Raw genomic sequence first — 23,146 nt, 5'->3', positions numbered from 1 at the left:
AAGCCAACGATGTCTCGCTGCTCTTCAAGACACGTTTTCTGGATCCTGCAAGAGTGTGCCCTCCCTCCTAACCATACTGCCACCCAAAACCACACCTTTGGTATTTCATGGAGAGGCACACTGCTGTGACGGGCCTGACCATGCTGTTTTCTGGGAGACCGTGGAAGACTGTGGGGCTTTGAAGTAAGACAGCAGTTGAATACTGCAGGTGTGGCTCAATGGGCCATCCTAGCTGGAGCTTGGAAGACAGAAGTGCTGACAGCACACGTGAAAGGTTTCAGAGGGAAAGAATCTTAAGACCATTCTTGCAATGTTTTGACATAGAAACTGGCTGCTTTTTGCCCTTGCCCCAAGAATCTGCCTGAGGCTGAACTGAAAAGTTTGGGACTAATTTTGTTGGCAGAGATTTCCAAACAGCCTAACATTGACTCATTCTCATAGTTACTAGTGACCACTCTTATGCAGATCTACAATGAAAAAGAGCAAGCAGGGCAAAAAGAAAAAATGTACAACTTGAGGAAAAACAGAGCACCAGTAAATTTAAGGTTGGAGCAAAGTCCCGTGCTCAAAAGGATAAAAATTTAAAGGCCAGGTGTAAAATGGAATAAAGAAAGTGATATCCTTGGGGCAAGATCCCACCTAGATAATCCTGCAATCTGCTCAAGGAAAAAAATCCCTTAGACCTTTTCTGGTTCCTAAAATCAACAACAAATCAAAGCTCATGCAAATGTAATTCAAGGAGGCAGGTTCCATCCCAAACAGGCAGCAGAGCTGCTTCGACCAGGTCATTCTGGTTTTAGATATAGGATATAGGAGTAAAAGGCCTGGATAGAGTTAGAGACCAAAGATGCTGTGATGACAGCTGGAGGATGACTGCTAAAGAGAGCTGCACAAAGAAGTGGAACCAACCCACAAGAGAGAACGAGTTGTCCTCAGCAAAGCTGAAGGGCAGAGCCATGTAAGCCCTTTGACATGGGGCACAGAGCTACAGAGCTTGCCCAGCTGGTTTTTGGTCTTGCTTTGGTCCGTATTTTCTCACTATGCTCCCTTTACTCCCTTCTGGGATGATACTGTATATTTTGTGCATTGTATGTTGAAGTATGTGATTTGCTTTTTTATTTTATGGAGGTTACAGTTAAGAGACTGCTTTGAGCCTGTAAGACAACTATGGACTTTTGAATTGTGTTGAACTGAAAGACTGTGGGGACTTTTTGACGTTAGACTAAATGCATTTCACACTGTGATATGGCCACAAAGCTATGTGGCCAGGGAATGGAATGTGGTGGTTTGGGTAAGAGTAAACCCTCATAGGCTCATATATTTGAATACTTGGCCCCCAATTGGTAGAACTGTTTGGGAAGGCGATATGTCACTGGGGGTGGATTTGGAGGGTTCACAAGTCCACGTTAATCTCAGCAATGTCCTTCTGCTCGTGACTGATGCCTCAAGATGTGAGCACTCAGCCCCTGCTCCAGTGCCATGTGACTTGATAGTCACAGACTTATACTCTGGAACCATGAGCCCCCGGATCAAATACTTTCTTTTATAAGCATTGTTTGGCTATGGTGTTTTGTTACAGCAACAGAAAAGCAACTTAAACACCTGGTTTGGTCCTGCTGCAGCCTATGTACTTGTCCAGTCTCCTCTAGGAGCCACACTGATGGGAACCCTTTTTCCCTTGGTCTCCTACCTTGTATGTGCCTTATCTGTAACTCTGAAATCCACCTCCACCTTGCTTGAAATGAAATGTATCATGACTGATGATTTTTGGTGGCATCACCTCAGCTGAACTGATGAAAGCCTGCTTTAGTCATGGGCGTCTGTGTGCCACATTTCTTTCCAAAGTTCTGAAATCCCAAACTCCTGAGGCTCTGGATTGCTCTGGTCTGAGGACTTGCCACTGCCAATAAACTTTATTCCTGTTACCCTTCAGTATCTTACGTCCAAGGCTTCACCCAAGACACGATACTGCCCACACTGTTTGCTCTGGAACCTCACATCCAGGCCTCAGTGTTAGACCTGGCTCTGGCATTTCCTGTCTCAGTACCCCACAACTGGCCTTGGGCACACTTTGCCTGTTTGTAAGGTTCCTTCAGGCAGAAGCTCTTTCCCTAGCCCAGTGGCTGCACATTATCTGGCACGTCCCGTTACGTATTCACTGCTGTCACTTTCTGCTATCCCTGCCCTTTAGGACCAGCTTCTTTGATCTCACAAATTGTTATCTCATCTGCTTCTTTTGCACCCCTTTTCCTATTTAGAGAAGGGTTGTATAGTGTGTAGCCTTGCTGGTCCCAAGTTTGTGACAAACTTCCCACCTCTGCTTCACCAGACGGGGATTACAGATATGTGTCACCATGTACAACTTTCAAAACAATGACCATTACACAGTTATCACAGGCAGCCAAAAGGATATGCCATCTAACAGGTTTCTGATCTGGAGAAGCAAACAGAAACTACAGCTCTATCTTTTACCACAATTGGTTGCTTCAGTTTGCCCTGTGACACAGGAAACCCATTGTTTCACCCAGGAAATGGGTGTGAGCTACCAACACATGCCACAGAGGCTGCTTATACTGACCACAATCCTGACTGCTCCTTGATTACGCCTTCTCCCTCAGACACTTGTGCTTCTGAAGGGGGCAGGGAGGATTACCTTTGCTTTTTGACAATGGTGATGGAGGCTGCTCTGTAAACACATCTAGGGACGGGGAGTCATGATGGTCGAAGTCTTTGTCCATGGCTTCTATGAGACTGGTGATGTCGGAGTCCTCTGAGCTGTGCCGTGTGTTGCTGGCTCGCTCTGGGTGGGACGAGTGTGTGAGGGGGGCAGGAGACAGCCTTTCAGAGGGTGGCTCCTGGTGCTGAGGCACTGGTGGTGGAGGCTGTGAATGCTGCTCCAGTGGGCTGTGGCCATGGTGCTGGCTGCTGTGCTGGCTCTGCTTCGACCCTTTGGACTTTCTGCTTGCTGTGTGACTCTGGGACACTGCATTGGCCTCTAAGACTAAGGGACTCGTTTTGCTTGTAGACTGTGAGGTGGCAGCTTGTGCAGAAGTCCTGTTTGACATGCTTGAACTGTTTTTGGTTCTGACACTGTCCACGTCAGCTGAGGTTTTGCTGCTGTGGCTGCTGTGTGGGTGGACTGATGTACCACACTGTCTGTGACTCCCCGTACCAGGCCTGGACGATGAGCTGCTATAGAAACCCCTACCATGACTGTGTTCGCAGCCGAGTGTGTTCAAGCTGAAAAATGGATCAATTGAAAATCAGTAAGCAGCAACTTCCAATCTAATACTAAGAAAAAAACTCCATCAGTATATCCATCACAAAGAGAAACTAGGAAAAATAGCAGAAGGGGCAAGAGCCACAATCTTCTACAGTTCATTTCCTCTGGAAATTATAAATCAGGTTAGTGGTCTAATTAATAACTATGCAGGTTTTGTCCCTGATAAGAAATCTTGTATGAGTTCTCAGTAACCAAGTGCCAGACACAAGGTTAGAATTGAAAACTGTTGTAACCCTGAGTGAAGACACATCTGTTTCTTGTAATTACACCAGCCAACTCTATGTGTACTAGAGAGTGGATTTGCAGCGTGTGCACATACTTTCCTTCAGATGAAATACCAGCGATCCTCCTGAGATCAAATGGCCTCCCCACATCAAAGGGCGGGTTGGAGGCTTCAAAGGACAGTCGCCTTCGAAATGGCTCCCAAATTCCTTGAGCTTCCAAATAGGCTGTTCCAATGACCAGGAGAAACAGTGCACTGTGGAGCACAGAGGGAAGAGTCAGCAATCTCTGCCAAGACAAGACTAATATATTTGGCTATTACATTTTTTTGGGGGGGGGGGGTAACTACAACATTATGCAAAAAAAACTAGATATGCCTGAAATGCATTTTTAAAGGACAAGACAAAAATAAAGCATTATAGATCAAACTCAGTTTGTACACCAACTTTATTCTTTTGAAATTTACTTATATATTTTATGTATTGGGGTGTTTTGGTTGCATGTATGTTGGTGTTCTATGTACATGCAGTGCCAATGGAGCCCAGAAGAGGGATCAGATCTCCCGAACTGGAGTGACAGATGGTTGTGAGCTGCTATGTGGGTGCTGGGAATTGAACCCAGGTCCTGAAGAAGAACAGTTGTGCTCTTTAACTACTGAGCTGTCCCCCAGCCTCTGTACCCCAACTTTAAAAGTCAGGACCTTACCCACAAGCTTTGTGTGAAGACACCTGCAGCCTAGATTTTCCTTAACAAGAGGAAAGGGATGGAGGGTCAACTCTCTTTCCCTTAAGGATGAGTATATTTGATGCTCTAAAATACATTAAAAAATGGAAAAAAAGATAAGGGTGGAAAGGTCTTCAAAATATTTCTACTCTGTTTTATGTTGCTTAGGCATACAATTTCGTTAATTACATAAGCCCAAGTAAGGCAATGTTATCTGGTATTTTGTGCCTTCTTCCTTATGAAATCAGCATAGACTTCATTTGTTAAACAACTGTTGAAGGTAATAGGATTTCTTTATTATATATGCCACCCAAGAATGGTTCATTTGTAACTGTTCCACCAGTATATAAGCTTGACCAAATCAGGGGTGTCTGCTTTGTCTGCTGGAATACCCATCCCTGAGAAAAGTGTGAGGCAGAGCTGGAGGTGAGTGAGAGCCAATCTTGAAGGAACACACTCTACCTCATTACTCCTGAGATGATGATGTACAGAGCTAGCTCCCAGTTGGGTCTGGGGAGAGCTTCTGCACAGGCTGCTAACATGTGGTATGGAAGGGAGGCATTCAGTACAAACACGAACTCAGAGCCGCTGGTTGTTACAAACTTCAGTTCCCGAATAACTCTGGAAGCTGTGAAATCTGGAGTAAACCTAAGATAAGGACAGTGGTGAGGTTCAGTTTGAAACAGATTTACGTGGTTCTTTTCTGGTTCCTCTGTCTTTGTTTTGTTTTTGAATCTAGGCTTTATTCCTAATGACTTTGTTAACAAAACAAAAAATAACCAATCCCATGTCTAGTGTTGTTTTGTCACTTCCTTCATATTGCTATAGTCACTTGTGCTGTCTTTTATTAGCTCTACACACTTTGAGCAGGTGCCTCCTTCTTCCCTGGACATTTAGGTGGCAAGTATTATGCCATGCATATAGTAATATACATGAAAGGGCCAATTAAACAGCCACAGAAGGTCATAGAATTGTTATCTAATCAAGGTTAGAGGTTATATTTATTATTTTATAATAAGTTATCAATTACTAAAATAACTGCATCTAATACTGAGGGTCTTCTGAGTAAGTTCACACTCTTTGACCACACAGAAGCAATGGCACACAGGGGTGGGCACAGGCCTTTGCTCTGTGGTTGAGCAGAGCACTAACCACACTAACATCTTATGCTTTATAACAACCTTAAAAATAATATTGAAATTGGTTTCTAAGATTATGTGATCCAAGTTAAGGGCAGAGGAAGTTTTATAATGGTGGCAACAAAAACATACAATTAATATTTTAGCTGAAGCTGGAAAACAACCAAATACATTTGTGATAGACCTCTTTCTTTTTTTTAAAAAAAAATATTTACTTATTTTCATATTTGTATGGATATTTTGCCTGCATGCATGTCTGTGCAATACATGCATGCAGACCCCAATCCTCCAGGGACTGGAGTTACAGAAAGTTGTTGGCCACTATGTAGGTGTTGAGAATCAAACCCAGCTCCTTTGGAAGAGTAGCCAGTGGTCCCAACCAAGGAGCCACCTCTGTAGCCCCTGATAAAGACCTTTTAACTTTTAAGTATGGAAATGTAGCTTTGTGAAATGACCCTAGTGTTAGTAGTGGAAAGTTGGTCACTGAATTAAACCAGTATGAACAAGCACATACTTACAGTATGATTATGTCTCTAGAGGTGTTGGCGCTTAGTGCAAACTCCTGACAGTTAACCACTTTAAAGCCATAGCCTTCACAGGCATACCCACTGATTTCAATCGTTTCTACATGGATTTCAAGTTGTCCTGTATTCTCTACTTTGAACGTTCTTTTCAATGTGAAATTTGGTTCTCTTAGTTTCAGACCTAAAGGGGGAAAAAATCAGATGTCTGGATAAATCTAGTGTCTATAAGGTATACGATTGAGCTTCTGTTTTGTTGGACATTATGAGTCAACCCCACATGTCAAAGAGATCAGCATTCCTCAGGTTTTATCTGGAAACACTCCACTTTGATCTGCCATTTTATTCCTGATTAATAGACTTTATTCATTCATTCATTCATTCATTTATTGGCTGTAAGGTCTCTGTATGTACTCCTGACCCGGCTTGTACTCACAAGACAGTTTAGGCTGGCTTAGAACTCACGATCCTTTGCTCCAGCCTCTTAAGTGCTAGGCTTACAGGAATGTATCACCCTACTAGACTTTGATATGCCACAGTAAAAATGACTTGTTTTAGTTTTTATACTCAGAATAAACCTGCCAGAGATCCAAATCAAACAACTCTGAATGTAAGACATAGGGTTCTCCTAGCATCATAAACATTAATGACTGGAATGCAGGCATGCACATATGGAAACATTATTCTTGAAAGCAAACGCCAGAAGCTGGGCCCTTCACAGTTAGGAATACTCACTGTCTAGACAGTCTTTTAACAATGCCTCTGTGATTTTGAAGCGTAAGGAGCTTCCTGGACCTGGAAGCTTGCCTGCCACCCTCAAGTTCTCGGTTGTCCCTTGACCTTGGACCATCACAGCATCCATCACAGTCAGGTTGTTTCTATGAAAGAATAAGAATTATACATTTCCCCCCATTTAATTTTTGCATATCTTTTGATTTAGAAGTTCTAACATTTTGTAAGCAACCACAAAAATTATTAGCATGTTGAATTTAAGGGTGAAAATTTGAAAATTCACAAAGAGCACACACTTCATTTTAAGTCACACACGGTAGAAAAGATGCTACTGATGGTTTCGAGTGACACAAGGACTTGAAGGTAAGTATGAAAATGAACCCACACTCATCACAGAACCTACCTGACTATGATCAGTGAAGAAACAGTTCTGTTGTGAAGTGGAGTAAACTTTACTTTGACAGATTTCTTTTCTCCAGGTTTTAAAATAAGGTTTAAAATGTAATGCCGAGAGAGGCCCTCTGTAAATCCTGTTGGACTCTGCAGTGGATGAGCCTTGAGTCATTGCATAAACAAATAGGAGTCATTAGTTTCTGGGCAAACCATTTGTCCCTTATCCCCCTAGATCCCAATACAGCCTCCAAACTGGTCACATAGACAAGTTTATACTTCATGATTTAGACCCTGGCATTGAGAGCTGGGTAGCCAGTAAGGAGAGTTCATATTCTGCATTAAGTGGGAAAACAGAATTTATTTCCTAGGTTACTAAAGCCCTCATGTTTGTGTCATGCATTTTATATTTGTACACATATATTTTTAAAAATGTGTGTATGTTCTTAAATTTCAACACAACTCACACAGACCTGAGACACACTGCTTGATACATTAATACAAAGCCAACACTCATGACTGGAAGACAGTAGACCAACAATTAGCACCCCAAGTTCCTACTAATACTGCAGCCTGGTGCTGCTGTGCAGGAAGTGTAGAAAGCCCCAGTAAATGAAATTCAGAGTGAATGTGCTGTTAACATAGGTAAAGTCTGATCAATCTTTATCCTTATTTGAGAATTAGGCACCTAATTACTGCTTTGTAGACACTTGATTGAAGCTTAAGACATAACTTTGTTTGAAATTTAAAATAAGAATTTATGACCAGTTAAAAATATGGTTCGAAGTTTTTTTTTTTTTTTTTTTTTTTCGAGACAGGGTTTCTCTGTGAAGCTTTGGAGCATATCCTGGCACTCGCTCTGGAGACCAGGCTGGCCTCGAACTCACAGAGTTCCACCTGCCTCTGCCTCCTGAGTGCTGGGATTAAAGGTGTGCACCACCAACACCTGGAGTGACACAACGGTAGACTGTATGTATTCCAATAAATACTAGCTTATCTAAACCCTGATGGCTTGGGAAACACTTCAGGATGGTGTGATGCCCAAAGGACGCCATAGTTGTATAGGGATGGGCTCTCAGATTGACCAAGGGATCCCTGGGTATTTCAGAAATCCTTCTCACAATAATATAGACAGATGTTACTTGCTTTTCTTTGGATGCAATCTGTACTACTGTGGAGGCTAACACTGCGAATTCTGAGGTGTGAACTCAGACAGTAGTGTTAAATCTCCCTTGTAGCTACTGTTTGCTTCCCAGTCTGTACTTGTAATGAAAAAAAGTCTTTGAACAAAAACAAACATAGTTTATTAAATTTCAAAGCATTACTCATGTCTCTCTAGTATTGTACACGACAGAAAGAGAAGTAATTATGTTTTCACCCTTAGAATTTCTTTAGAACATTCCCAAGGTCCAGAATACTCATTTATTGTTATCTAGAGTCTAGTTTAGTGTATTATGTCTTGCAGATACTGCTGTATGAAATCAACTTCTAAAAACTGTTAGCTCATCCACTTCTTTTGTGTATTTTCCTTACAAAGGCAGAAGACACCACATTCTAGTCAATGAGGATTCTCACTAACTTCCAATGCACTGCTTCACAATGTCATTTAATGGATCAGAGAAGCAAAGCAAGATCCCAAGAGAAAGACACTGGATCCCGGGACTGTCTAAACTGCTGTCTTGTGTTCTAGGCCTTCTGATGGGAGCTGTGGCAGAGCTGTAGAACTACAGGGCAGCTGGTTGGACAAGGCTGGGAAACACTTCCTACACAGCACTATGTGGTCATACAGAAAGGATGAATGTCCTGGATTTGAATGAGGCTTGAGTCTGGCCCTGGGTAGAAAGTCGGTGAAGCAAGAGAGCCCAGCCAGCCTATAGGCATTTAACTCTCAGTGCTGCCTTCCTTCAAAGTCTGATGCAATGATGAGTAGTCACTTACTTGAATAATAGAGGATACTTTCATTCTCAGAACAAAATCAACTTATTTATACAATTTAAAGTCAATATTATCTATTCAGTTAAACACACACAGCTGTGCCAGGTATGAACACAGTAAGCTATAGGTCTCAAATTCATGGGATTTACAATTGTATTAGGAAGCACATGGGAAGAAAGTTTAAGTGATTCAGCTGAATCTTTTAATGCTTAATAAAAAAATGTCACATTAGCGTATCTCATGTATGGTCTCAGAATTTCTAGTCTATATTATGACAGGTTGTTGTGGGCTGACTGTAAAATGAACATCCACAAAGAGGAGCCCTCTCAGTATGCCGCCCATGTATCTACACCCATCCATCCATCCATCCTTCCTGGTTTCTTCTGCCCCTAAATCAATTTCTGGACTGCTTTGATTTCTTCGGTAACTGCCTTCAGCCCAGCTTATGGTATCCTTCCCATTGGCCCTGGTCCCAGCAGACAGTACATGGTATAGAGCTTGTACTTACACTGTTTCTGCAGACTTGGAATTCAAGTGTTCTTAGATCTAGCTTGGCCACCTTACTCAAGTTAAACCTAAAATAAAAAATGGGCATTCACCTTAATTAATATCACAGCTAGGGATTGTGGAGGATTATCAAGCTCGAGCTTTATTTGAAAATTGTGTGGCAGGTCTTGGGACCAGTATTATATCACATTAACAGCATTTAAAAGGTTAAAGGCTATCAGTTATAATTAATATCTTGTTCACTTTTTAAGAAGGAAAATACCGGAATTGCTCTGTCTATTGTCTCTTTACAAATCTTAAATGGTAGCTCCATATTTACATTCAGCTGAGCTTTTCTTGATGCTCAATATCAACCCAATCCCAGGAAACTTCTAGGAACTTCAACTACAGACCCCGACTCTTAAGTTTGTGGTTTGGCTACTTAAAGGAATGCTCACCTTGAGATTAACTTATCTACAAAAATGGAAGGGTTGGAATACAAAGCCAGAGGAATGAACTGGACGTAGACAGGGACATCTGCAGGATTCTCTAAGGTAATCTCTTCTTCCTTAAAGCAAAGCCAAGATGCGTTAGTGGAGATTCCTACAGGGCTAGAGTAGTTACTTCCTAACCGGGGCCATGTGTGAACGCTTGCACCGTCTGAGTACTTACTGAAGAGCAGTTAGTATTAGTGAGTGGGAACTTCACGTGCCGGGGAGAGCTAAGGATGGAAGGCCAGGAGAGCTCGGCAGTGATTTTTGATACTATATTTTTTTGAAGGTCTGTATTTACTTCAAACATAGCATTCAACCTAGAAAGACAATTTCTAAGTCAGTGTACAAAAACAAAACATTTGAGATTTTATGAACATAAGAAATTCATAAATTGTACTTGAGAAAGTTTTCTGGTTCTTAAAAAAAGCTTACTCATCCTATTTTAAAAAGATTTTTTAAGCTTTAAAATGTTAATATTGTACGATGAGATTAGTTTTACTTTTGCACATATACATGATATATTTCTTTCAATACTCACTCATTACCCTGTCTTGCCCGCCCCCTGCCATTTTCATTTTTTGGGTGGTGGTTCATTAGGGTAGTTTACAGGAGTGTGGGAGTGGACGTTTGTTTACCTTATCAGCAGCTATACCACTGGAAAACATGTCTTTCCCTCCCACATCAACCATTATCTGCCTAAATCATCATGGACCCCACCCCGTTCCTCATTAGGGTGCTGAAAGGCCTGATCTTGAGGAGATCTTGCACAGATGATCACAGCTGTGAGTTCAAGGGTGCAATAGTTATGTCATGTCAAGAAGTCAGCGTTCCTTATCACTACCTCCATTTCCCCTGGCCTGTGTGCTCTTTCTCCTCTTTGGTGATATTTCCAGGTTCTTAGAGGAGGTGATATAGATGTCCCCCTTATTACTGGGCATGCAACTTTATTACTCTTTCAATGATATATGATGTGTGTCTATTTTGGCACAAAGAGCTGCCAATATAACAATCCCTGCTATAGTGTTGTACTGAGTATGTGAAGGATGACAAGTCTTAGTTCCAATAGCATTAGTGAAATGGAGGTATATTTTCAAATAAATTCTTAGTGGTACTGATGATAGAACCCAGCACCTTCTGTGTGCTAGACAAACACTCTAACCAATGAACTTCATCAGCAGCCTAGTCCTCAAGAAATTTAAAAGTACAAATTCAGGAGGGCCTAGGCCCAGCCCAGGATGATGTGGTGGACTTTGGGGAGCCCCCAACGAGGGCCCTACCCTGCCTGGGGAGTGGAGGGTGGATGGCATGGGGGTGGGGTAGGGGGAGGGGAGGGAGAGGGAGAAGGGATTGACATGTGAAAAAAGCTTGTTCCTAATTTGAACTAATAAAAAAATTTTTTTTTAAAAAAGCACAAATTCAATAAGGAAAGCTGAACTATATACCATTTAGGACAGATGTATCTGTTATTCAAGGATTGTAAGATTCTTCCAAGGCATATATGGGAAGGATAAGGACACCCAGCAGGGTGCTAGGAGATTTCCAATAGGACTAATGACAAGTGGTGCTGCTTGATATACTGTTTTCCCTCTAGATATAAAACAAGATGAGATCAGCACATGATGAGGATGTCACAAGAGGTAATAAACCAAGAGTGTAGAGCATTTTCAGTCATACTCAGGACATCATGTCAATAGTCCCTACTAATGACTGTTAGAGTCATCTATTTATAAATGGGCTAAGGGACTGGGACAACCCCTGAAGCACACTCAATCCCAGTACAACTGAATTATAACCCTGGGATATTGGCAAACATACCCATATAGGCATTATAAAACAAGAGGCACAAATATCTTGAAACATGTATTACCAACAAGGTATTACAAATGTAGGTGCATGGAGAATGCTTTACTCATTGCACAACCAGGGTGGGGAGGCAGAGGGCGATGGGAGTCCAGGGTCCACACTGGATAGGTACACACTGGAAGGAAGACGTGGTAGTGAAGAGGCTACCTTGCTGCTGAACCCAGGGCAGCACTAATGAGTTATTCATTCATAGTTGGACATTAACACTTGGAGACTATACGTTATAAGGTCTACTGTGGAGACACTGGGAACAAAAGGAGAGTTTTAATCACTGAGGTCTTTGTAAGTTTATTACAAGTCTTTGTGTACTCAGTGGAACCATTTTTAACGAAAAAAATTACCTTCCTTTATAGAAACTTTTTACAATATAGAATCTCTCAGTTTCAACAGTTAATAGTTTGAACCATCCAGTGGACAGAAGAACTCATGAGCTGGGCTGAGCTGAGCAGACAGTTTTCAAGGGAAGAAATAAAAATGTCGAGAACATTTGAAAAAGTGCTCAACATCCTTAGCCCTCAGGGAAATGCAAATTAAATTGCTTTGAGATTAGAGGGGTGGCTATTACTAAATAACAACACACATACACACACACACACACACACACACACACACACACACACACACACACGACCAACCAACTGCCAACAACAAACATTGGTGAGGATGGGTAGGGTGAACCTGTGTTTGCTGCAGGTGGAAATGTACACTTGCACAGCTATTATAAAAATTAATATAGAGGTTCCTTGAAAACTATTATATCTTTACTATCCAGGGGACATTCCCTAAGGTTGCTAAGTCAGCATATTGTAGAGATACTTGCAAAAAGCTGTATTTTTCACTGCACTATTTAAAATATCCAAGAGTAGAAAGAGAACCAGAAGGGAAGGTCTCAAGGAAGGGAAAAGGAGGACCAAGAGGAGGTAATGGAAAATGTGTTATGAGGGGGTCCCTCTAAGGGGAAGAAGGGAACCAGTGAAGGGGTAGAAGGGTACCAGTAAGAATAAAGTATAATAATAATCATATATGCATGAAAATGTCACAGTGCTAACCACTCTTTGTGTGCTACCTAAAAAGTTAATCAAAAAGTAGCTAATGGTTTAAGAATTTCATAATACTCTTATGGTAGACTATTTTAATTTTGACAAATATATATCAAGTCTACTTGTCAATGTTTCTGGAAAAATTCTTTCCTAGCATGCATGAAAGGGACAGACTTTGATAATATAAAAACTACATCTTAAATATTTTAATCCAGGTGCAATATTGTTTTCCCATAAGCCTATTTTCTATCTGCAATGGAGAGCCACCTGAAGGGACCCTTTATGCCTCTGGCAACAGAGAAGCACTTGAAGAAGGAAGTTTTGTTCACAAGGGGCAAATAAATTTGGTCTCCTGTAGGGAGTGAGCCTAATTTGCCTTTTGGGAAGGTCAGTGGCAGACAAATCTTTTTTCTCATGCATAACACTTTGTCTAAGGTGAACATGGTGGTCACTATATATAAGGGCAATTTCAAGTTTCTTTGATTTTAAGGACAGACCTCATGTACTGGAGAAAAGAGGAAATAGGAGTGTATGAATTTCTTAGCAACATTGTCAATTTGACAACATTCTGAACTAGGTCCATTATCTTAGCTGTAAAGCAAAATAAGCAGTATGAAAACACAGTGACATAAATCCTTCAATGAAGCAGACTCCTACCTATGACCTGCATTCTCCTTTATTCCCATCCAAGCTTTGAACAAGCTCTGATGTGAGTCCCAGTCAGCATCCCACAAGTCTTCCTGCATGGCCACCCCGGGCTGCACTTTGGGTTCAGCTAAAAGAGGAAGCACATGTCAGCAGGACTCAACCTAACCCACTTGCCAATACCCCTTCCAGTGAATTCTACAGTTCTCAAAGTTGGCATTACTTTTTGGTTGGGAGAGAGAAGGGATGAGAGGGAACAAGAAGACTTACATTTGGATAGAAAAGGCAAGCCAATATAGCAGTGATCCCCACATTGCAGCCCAGGATCAAAATAAATGTTTGCGATCTATGAAGAAGCACAGAATAATCATAAATGCCCGAGTCCACAGACGGCTCTAGTCATGAAGTACTGACAGCTGGGCTTCCCAAAAGTAACAAACCTTTGACTTTTTCCCTGGCTCCAAGTCTTCCCTATTGCCCCGTAATCGTTTGTAATAGAACCGTACATCTTCCGACAAAGACCGTATGTGCTGTATCTTCACCTTCTGTGAGAAGGAATTCATAATATTTAAGCTCTGATGAACTATTTTCCCCTGAAGGAAGAAAAACAAAAAATTCAGTTGTAGATGACCAAATTTGCAGCTAAGACATTCAGAATTTTCATCAGTTGATAATCTTTAATAAAATCTGTAATTGACCCCAAAATCCATCCCCTCATTCAAAAGAAAAGCACCAAATCAGAAGAACAGAAACATTAGAAGTAAAAACATACACCAGTAAGAATCTTAGGAAAATAGCATATAAATTAAATTCTTATTTAAAAAAAGATTTATTTATTTTTATTTTATGTGTATGAATGTTTTGGCTGCACATATGTAAAATGCATATGTACATGTGTGACATCCTCAGAGGCCAGAAGAGGTCTGATCCCCAGAAACTGGAGGTACAGATGGCAGTGCCATATGGGTGCTGGGAACTGAACCATCCCCTCTCCAAGAGCCATAACTCCTCAACTGCTGAGCCATCTCTCCAGCCCCACAAATCAGTCTTAATCAGTGACTGTTCTTACCAGGTCACTAACTTTGTTTTTCTAGACGACATCAAGTTAGTAAATTATGAATTTAAAAAAGATTCAAATCAAGCCGGGCGTTGGTGGCACACACCTTTAGTCTCAGCACTCGGGAGGCAGAGGCAGGCGGAACTCTGTGAGTTCGAGGCCAGCCTGGTCTCCAGAGCGAGTGCCAGGATAGGCTCCAAAGCTACACAGAGAAACCCTGTCTCGAAAAACAAAGCAAAACAAAACAAAAAAGATTCAAATCATCCCCAAGAAGCATATTATAAGCTTACACTTCTTTTGGTTGAATACAGAATTATACTTTTTGTACATGTGATTCTGACCTACTTAAAAAATTTTCTAAAATGACAAACCTGCTTTTCTAATATTTGGAACTAAAAGACACAGAAGAAGAGGATGCCCAGAAGTGTTAAATGCTGTCCTTATTTACAGTCTGGTGAACATAAACACACTGGTAAGACCCACAAGGTGGATGTGTGGCTGGGAGGGAAGAAAGAGAGGAGCAGGCAGCAGCGGTGCCTTCTTGGCAATCATCTAGACTTCTGTACCTACCCTAACTTCTTCCCAGCCTCAGCTCTTATGCCTTGTGGAGATCAAAGAGAAATAAAATTCTTTTGCAACTCTATTCAAATATTCATCCTTGAGTTCTATGAAATGTTTTCTTTCCTTTTGGGGGGAGGGGGTTCGAGACAGGGTTTCTCTGTGTTGCCTATCCTGGAACTCGCTCTGGAGACCAGGATGGTCTCAAACTCACAGAGATCAGCCTGCCTCTGCCTCCCGAGTGCTAGGATTAAAGGCGTGCGCCACCAATGCCTGGCCTTTGAAATGTTTTCTGACATATTGTTTCCCTCCAAGAGCTCTAAGTCCCTTTCAGGACTCAGCAGAGGGTAAGGAGATGAGCGTTCAAAAGGTGGCTGAAGAAAACTAAGGTTCTTATGGATTAATAGTAAAGGCATGGATTTAATATACAGCCAGAGTACAATCACAGGAAGGTGGGGCTTAATTATAGCCCAAACTTAAATATGTTGATCTTATTAATTAAAATTTTATAGCGAAAAGGGTACAATCTTGAATTTAGGCTTTGTTAAGTATAACACCCGTACTGCCTTGTCCCTATACCTCTATCCCAGGAAGAAACATTTGCCCAATGTATACTGACTCTTCCTCAAAAAATCTATCACCTTTCTCATTTCTTCTTTCTCAAGGCTCAAACTCTAAGGCACAGTTGAGTCCTCTTTCTTTTCCTACCACAGATGCCTCCATCTGCTGACCCCATCAGGGCACTCAATGATACCAGGATGGACACTCAGCACTACCTGGATCTCTCCTGACTAACCCCCCTCTCACCCTGGATGTCATTATCTCCCCCTTTTCAACCCTGTCAGAAGAAACCCTAAGTTAGGTTGCAGGGTGCTTGTTCCCTAAGCCCCTTTATTTTATTCTTCCTAGAGCAACCTCTACTCTCCATATAAAGCAAGGCTCCAGTGCCCATTCTTCATACAAAGTCTTTCTGAGGGAGGGGTCTATTTCTTATCCTACTTTGTATCCTCTAAAGAATCTGGTACAATGCCTCACCTTACAATAAATGATGAAAATAACAAATGACTTCCCCATTTGAGCTATAAACACAGAGATAAAGGCAATGGAAAAGAGTAAGAAGAAGTATAAATTGTCTTACTGGGAAGGAAGGGGGAAGGACCATGTGTTTTGGGAAGCAGGTCAGTGAGCCCACTGCAATCACAGCTTTCACAGGAATGGTTAGGATCTGTGGAGTGAAAAGGCAGACCACTATGAAGTCAGGGGAGAAGTCTGGGGTGTTTGGTACTGACAATTGCTTCACTGTTTTAGGGGTTAAAAACAAAGTTTATTTTGTGTCATATACTGGCAATAACTCAAAATCAATATTGAAACCACCCTGGAAGCTTTTTAATGTGCTCAAGGTTCTCTATAAAATGAAAACAATACATTTCCAGTGACTACTCACTTACCTGCTGAAACAGGTAAGACCAAGTCATAGGGAAGGAATAAAGACAGATTTTTTTCAAAATGCAAGTCCTCTTAGAGATTAAAAAGGAAAGCTGCACTCCTAAAACAACATCTATAAAACCCCAAGATTTCTACAGCTAAATAACTCAGTATTTTTATGGTAGACAGAAATAGACTTCAACCCAAGTTTTAAAAACAAACTGAATACTCTGGAGTTAGAATTTCAGCTTACGCCTAATTAGCACCACAAATGAGCTATGAATGCACATATGAGAGTATTTAATTTTTACAATTTTATTTTTTTGTAATTAACTTTTATGTGTATAAGTATTTTGCCTGCGTAACTACCACACGCATGCCTGGTGCTTGCAGAGACCAGAAGAGGGCATTGAATCCCCTGGAACTGGAACTATAGGAGCTACCCTGTAGGTGCTGGGAATGAACCTGAGTCCTCTACAAGAGCAGCCAGTGCTATTAACTGCTTAGCTATATTCCCAGCTCCTGGTGTTTAATTTTTATTTTCACCCACTTAACAAAAATTTGTCTCAATTCTGAAAGGCACTTCTATATGAACATTAAGTATAAATTCCTCACTTTTGGAGGTAATTTGATATACTCACCATTTATTTTGAATAGCCAATTCTGTTTATTTTGCCAGTGGATTTGTGTGTGTTGAAAACACTCAGGAGGACAAAGATATCACCTTGTTGAATTTAGCAGTACTTAACTATTCAAAGATCTTCTAAGTATTAAGTTAAAAATATACAGGTGTGAGGCAGGCAAACAATCTTACACCTATATTCCCAGCCCTTGAGAAGATGAAGTAGGAAGTCTGCTGGTTTAACCTACACAGTAAGTTCCAGCATCTTCATCAAAAAATCGAAAGTATAAAATAAGAGAAAACTCAGAAATACATACATTCAGGATCTTACTGAATGAATACAACATAAATGCTACAGAAACATAATGTTTTGCAAAAAGGACACTAATGAGTGCAGAGTCAGACATGCAGCTCTGAAATCCAGCCAGACCTGTGTGTGGCAACCTTTGTAGGCAGGTTTCTAATAGGGTAATTCTAAATGTGCTAAGGGTGTTTTTCCTGAAGTGTTTTAGTTAGGAAGTATGAGCTTTAGCAGAAAACTAGAGGCAATGAACCAGTCTTCTGAAGTGGTTCTTAAAAGGTCTGCTTTAAAGGCATGAAACTGGTACATTAACTTTAAATAAACATAGTTCTCTGCTTCTACAAAAACTAAAAAGCTCTATAAATATGCACGATTAATAACAACAAAAGTTTCAGAAAAATTCATTGGCATGAATTCCCTAGTACTGTGCTTACCTCATAGTCGGTTGTGATCTGTATGGCTCCATCGTGAATCCCTTCTAGTTTCTTGGCAGTAAGTTTGACTCTGAATACTGCAAAGTGTCCTGAAGCCAATGTTACCTGAAACAGTAAAAATGGCATCATTCACTAGCCATGCAAGATGAAGTCTCCTACTGAAGCGGGAAGAGCATCCTAGCGGTAAACTATACCCACACAGACCAGTATGGTATCAGGCTGCCACATCCCATGCACAGAACACGGTAGATTACAGACTCACTGAAGACACTTGGATTGCTCCAATCTTACTTCCTCTGCCACTCACAATAAGGTAGGCTTAATGTCTTTGGGCTTCAGTGCCCTCCCTCGTCAGAAAAGGAATGTAGGGGAGTAGGTGATCTCCGTGAGGCCCTTCCAATGTCTACCAGTCATTGCCATTAGGAAGCACATCAAGATACTAGTTGAGTGGTGCACACATCAGTCCTCTTTTTCTTGTGGCTTAAACACCCATTCTAACCCAAAGGAGCAGTAATCAAGTTCACTCACTGGGGACTGGTCAGGCAGTGAGGACCTCTCCAGCTCTGGAAGGCTTGCAATCACCGTAGTTCTGTTGCCTCTCTCTGTAGCTACAAGTTCTATTGATAAGCCATCTCCTATGATATGCCAACTTTTTATAGCCAGCTGCAAAGAGAAAACACAAAAGTGATCTTGCAACACAAACATGAAATCCTCAGTGTGATTGAAAATAAAAGTAATTTCTTTACCTCAATTGGATTGCTGTTTATAATTGCAAATAAAATATTACTTGCTTCTGTAGCACTCAGTACTCCAAAATCTATGAAGCGCTCTTCTATTTTGGGGGGCAATACAAAGTACTGGAGAGAAAGAAAAGGACTGTCTTAAACACGAAATCACATGTGTGTAATAGAATGTTGTCAAAGAAAGCGACCACTAGGAGACACTACAGTTCTGTTATGTTATTATGTCTATGTATACAGATACACACTACAGTGAGAACTTTGAACAAGACAATCAGAGGAAATAGGGATGGAAAGAGACCATTTCCTGAGCAGCTACTTCCCTAAAGAACAAGGAGAAGCTAGGGAGCCCTTGGCAATAAGGCAGAAAGTCTGTGGTCTCATAATTACAAATAAGTCATCTGACTGGGTGGGGATAATGGGGATAATAGGGAGCCCCCTAGCTCTACAAGTCTAGTTGATGTTAAGTTCTGGGAGGCCCCACACATGCCCCACCCTTTTCCCCAACAGTTTCATCACTTATCCAAATTTCTTTCACTGGCCATATTCACCACAGCTTTGTCTGGAATTTTCCTGCTGGTTTGTTTTCTGCCCTCTGAAGACCTCTATGCTGTGTTATATCCATCTTACTGCTGTGTTATATTTATCTTACAACTGTGTTATATCTATCTTACTTGCCCAAATGTGTATCTTTACTACTCAGTTTTCTTCTTCGCTCTCTGGTTCTTTGCTTTGTCCTGGTATTTTCCAGCTTTAACAATCAAGGTTAGCACTTTACTTCCTAATACTGTCCCTGCCCCATTACTCTTCTTTCCATTTATCTTTGTTTTAGATTTTCTGTCATTATAATTTAAAAGTAAACCAAGAGAAAACAACATAGAAAAGCTCTAGGTAGAGACTGGAATTAGAGGAGTCAAATATATTATGAGAAAAATTCCAGAGAATAAGTAATCCTTAAGTTTTCAATTGCATGTTACTTTGAGTAGTCAAGGAAGCCTTGTGGTGTCCCATCAGGGATATGAATCATCCCTTTCTCCCATGTATTCACGCTGTATATGCTACCCACTCACTAATCATGTAGGTTTCAGAAGGACTACTGTGATGGCAGCACAGTACCCATGTTCAAGCAACCCTTATTTTGCTTTATAAATGCCCTTAGAAGCCAGGGCAGTGATTCCAGGGATTCATATATGCCAAAGAGAAGCCATAAAGTGCTTTCCATAAAGCAAAGTGAAAGTAACAGTTTAATTACAGCACCATATCACAGATTATCCTAAGGGTTCCATTTTACTACTATTTCTTCTAATTTCTAAGTTAAACTTAGTTGTATACATTAGAGGAAAACAGAGTATGGACAGTCAGCCTTCCAAATTAGTGGGTTCCACATCCATGGACTTTGTTGCTTGCCTACAAATACTACACCATTTTCTACAATGGACTGGAATACCCATGAATTTGGGCATCTGTAGTGGATTCTAAGACCAATTACCCCAGGTTTGGAATTCTCTGGGGATCCTGGAAGGAGTCCTTTGTAGATGGGGTTGGTATACTATTGTATCCTGAAAGTACTGACTGGGAAGGATAAAACACAGGAGTGCAGCCCAGTTGCCTGTCAATATCCAGAAGCACAGAAAAGGGACCTTGACAACATACTTACATCTAAAAAGCCTGTGTATACCCGCACAGGTAAATGAAACTTAGAAGCATTGGTAACAAGTAAAATGTTGTTGTCTATGTGCATGGATGATGTGGATGGCATAAAAAACAGGGTAAAAATATATCCTGACTCATTAGGAAGAATTAAAACTGGTTTGCTGAAGTTGTGAACCTGGGAAAAGGAGAAGAAAGCAAAGGTTAGTGCCATCTAGTGGTATAGCAGCAGAATGAAAGCAAGAGGAGCTGGAATGTACCTTAAACATTGTTCTGGCTTCTTCTGGTAACAACACATCATGAATGAGGATGGCAAAACTGAAAGTGTTAGTGAGGTAAATTGGCCTCTCCACTGGGTCAGCAGGACTGTCCTGGATGTGAAACAGCGTTGCGGCGTGATCAAAACCCAAATAACTATTGGAAGAAAACAAAACAAGATAAATCCTCCTTGTTGTCATGTGTTAGAGGTCATAACACATAAGTAGTAGTGGACATTTAACAGAAAGGACCACAGAATAGAATTGGTGTTTTTAATCTTTACAACTATATGACTGATCACATGAACTCAAATTTAGCTTACGAAATACTGAAATGCAATAGAAAGATGGTTCCCTACTCATGATACAAAATGAAATTGCTGGAATGAATAATGCACCAACAGGATGGCTAACTCTGATGAGAACACGGCATGTGTGGTTATGGTCAGGTTGTGTGTTAATACAACACTTACTGCTAAAAGTACAATGAGAAAGTTACATCTCAGAGGCCACTTATAAGACAAAGGTCAACTGAGGGACTTAAGAGTTTATAGATGAAAACAAATGTTTGTCCCAAGTCACAGAAGAGTGACGAGAGAGTCTGACATGTTACAAAAAGAGTAACAGAATGAAAATGGTTCAAATGATTAAAAAAACAAAACAAAACAAAACAGATTTGTTGGGCATTGGTGGTGCATGCCTTTAATCCCAGCACTCAGGAGGCAGAGGCAGTTGGATCTCTGTGAGTTTGAGGCCAGCCTGGTCTACAGAGCGAGTTCAAGGACAGGCTCCAAAACAATACAGGGAAACCCTGTTTCGAAAAAAAAACAAAAAACCCAAAAGAACAGAGATTCATTTCTGAACCATTAAATCTTGTAACCCAAATCATATTATTCCATTTTCTCTTTTTATCTTGGAAAAACAGAAATAAACAAGATACAGGAAGATTTCCTTTACAGTTCACAACAATCCCATTTGGTTAGATGAACTCTATCAGCAGAAGTTACAAACAGAACATTACAAGCTCCTTTGAAGGTAGAACTCACCCATCTAGAACTTCTGCTTGGTAGGGTATTTCGAGTTTAGAATAACTCTTTTCCTTTGCTTTAACAGTTATTTTCCCAGAAAACTGAGATGGCTTTTTTGCTCTTGAAGCTGAAAGGAAACATTAAAAAAAAAGTCATTATTTTAAAGCTTTATTTATATGTATCTGTGTGCGGGGGAGGTATTTTTCAAACTTAAAAAATTACATTTACTTATTTTGTGTGTCTGTATGATGCATGTGAGTCAGGTGAGCCTGTCATGGCACACTCGTGGAGGTCTGAGGACAATTGCAGGAGTCTTGTCTCTTTCTGCCAGGTGCATTTTCAGGGACTAAACACAGGTTGTCAGGCTTGGTAGTGAGCAAGGACCTGCACTGCTGAGCCACGCAGTCCGCCCCCTGTTACTTTTTACTGCTTAGGAGTCTGAGTGATTTTATGTAAACTGAGAGGATCTTTAAAAAACAAACAAACAAAAAAAACCAAAAAACAAAAACAAAAAAAGGAAAGGTTCCATACTGGCAAACAGAACACTTGCATACATAATACATATTTTATCTAAAAATCAAGATATTTTTCCTGTGGTGAGACAACCATACTATTCATTAGCAAGTGAACACAAGTCACTTCTCAGTAGTTTGAGACACTGGTGTCACATTTAGGAGAGCAGGTTCCTTAACCTTAATCTTAGCATGGTAAGCAAGTGAGGTCAGGTTAACTCTGTGGCAGGCACTGTATAGGATACCCAACAGTACACAGGGGCTCCTCTTGCTAGATGTCAGGAGCATCCCTCCAATTGTGACAACTAAAAATGTCTCCAGAAAACTGCCAAATGTTCTCTGGGAGGCAAAACTGCTGCCACCTACTGAGCACTGGTGGTTCAAGGCTGTACTGAGAAAGAAGCAGTGTTCCTGGCCTGGCCCCAGTCTTGCTGCAAATATCAACAAGGCAGTGTGGCACAGAGAAAAGCCATGACTAATGAGCTCCTACTCCTGCCATTCGACAGCTGAGAGCTATGTGTACGAACAGAGGCAGACTCTCTCCTGCTGTCATCTCCTATTTGTCCTTTCATGCTCTCACTGACAGTCAAGCTCCAGACTCCTGGAGTAAAGAGACTGATTCCATGCATCCAGTGTAGGTGCTCGTTACATGCTGCTTCCAAGGAAAATGAAGAAGCAGTTCCATGTTCTCTCCTTTGAAGTCCTTCAGGTACACCTCTACTTGTCAATGTGTGCTACCCAACTCCAGGACAAGCAAAGGACAAGGAAATGGTAGGATGCCTAGCATCCCACTATGCACTCTTAGGCATTTCAGATTTAAATTTCTTATCATCTTTTCACAACTGAGCTATTTCTGGATACTTTTAATTTTTCAGTGTTCTGATGTCAGGCTGATTATAGGGCTGTAATTCAGGCATTTCACATTATTATTAACTTAGTAACATAAAAATCTCAAGAATATTCAGCAAAATATCATTGAGTACTTTTTGGGGAGAAGGATGTCTGAAACATGAACCCCACAGTACTAACACACAGGGAACTCTGAGAATACCCAAGTTAAACACAACTTCCTGACTGATTTCACAGCAA

The 23,146-nt window shown here is 40.9% G+C and overlaps 1 protein-coding gene across 1 annotated transcript in view; it reads right to left on the bottom strand.

Annotated features, from left to right (window-relative positions):
* Tmem131 (transmembrane protein 131) overlaps nucleotides 1–23,146 on the bottom strand; it is a 143,887-nt gene that overhangs the window by 13,731 nt on the left and 107,010 nt on the right. Inside the window, exons 13-31 of the mRNA XM_027386850.2 lie at nucleotides 21,564–21,672; nucleotides 20,521–20,674; nucleotides 20,268–20,438; nucleotides 18,617–18,727; nucleotides 18,399–18,533; nucleotides 17,871–17,975; nucleotides 16,227–16,313; nucleotides 13,914–14,066; nucleotides 13,744–13,819; nucleotides 13,486–13,603; nucleotides 10,104–10,242; nucleotides 9,890–9,999; nucleotides 9,454–9,520; nucleotides 7,024–7,175; nucleotides 6,624–6,766; nucleotides 5,886–6,072; nucleotides 4,691–4,876; nucleotides 3,603–3,761; nucleotides 2,654–3,240 (exon numbers count right to left, since the gene is read on the bottom strand). Coding sequence (XP_027242651.1) covers nucleotides 2,654–3,240; nucleotides 3,603–3,761; nucleotides 4,691–4,876; nucleotides 5,886–6,072; nucleotides 6,624–6,766; nucleotides 7,024–7,175; nucleotides 9,454–9,520; nucleotides 9,890–9,999; nucleotides 10,104–10,242; nucleotides 13,486–13,603; nucleotides 13,744–13,819; nucleotides 13,914–14,066; nucleotides 16,227–16,313; nucleotides 17,871–17,975; nucleotides 18,399–18,533; nucleotides 18,617–18,727; nucleotides 20,268–20,438; nucleotides 20,521–20,674; nucleotides 21,564–21,672 — 2,949 coding nt within the window. The remainder of the gene's footprint in view (nucleotides 1–2,653; nucleotides 3,241–3,602; nucleotides 3,762–4,690; nucleotides 4,877–5,885; nucleotides 6,073–6,623; nucleotides 6,767–7,023; nucleotides 7,176–9,453; nucleotides 9,521–9,889; nucleotides 10,000–10,103; nucleotides 10,243–13,485; nucleotides 13,604–13,743; nucleotides 13,820–13,913; nucleotides 14,067–16,226; nucleotides 16,314–17,870; nucleotides 17,976–18,398; nucleotides 18,534–18,616; nucleotides 18,728–20,267; nucleotides 20,439–20,520; nucleotides 20,675–21,563; nucleotides 21,673–23,146) is intronic.

Source organism: Cricetulus griseus (assembly GCF_003668045.3).
Source record: "Cricetulus griseus strain 17A/GY chromosome 1 unlocalized genomic scaffold, alternate assembly CriGri-PICRH-1.0 chr1_1, whole genome shotgun sequence".
NCBI classification, from domain to species: Eukaryota; Metazoa; Chordata; class Mammalia; order Rodentia; family Cricetidae; genus Cricetulus; species Cricetulus griseus.
Note: the sequence above shows the minus strand (reverse complement) of the source record. Positions and strands in the feature narration are given on the sequence as shown.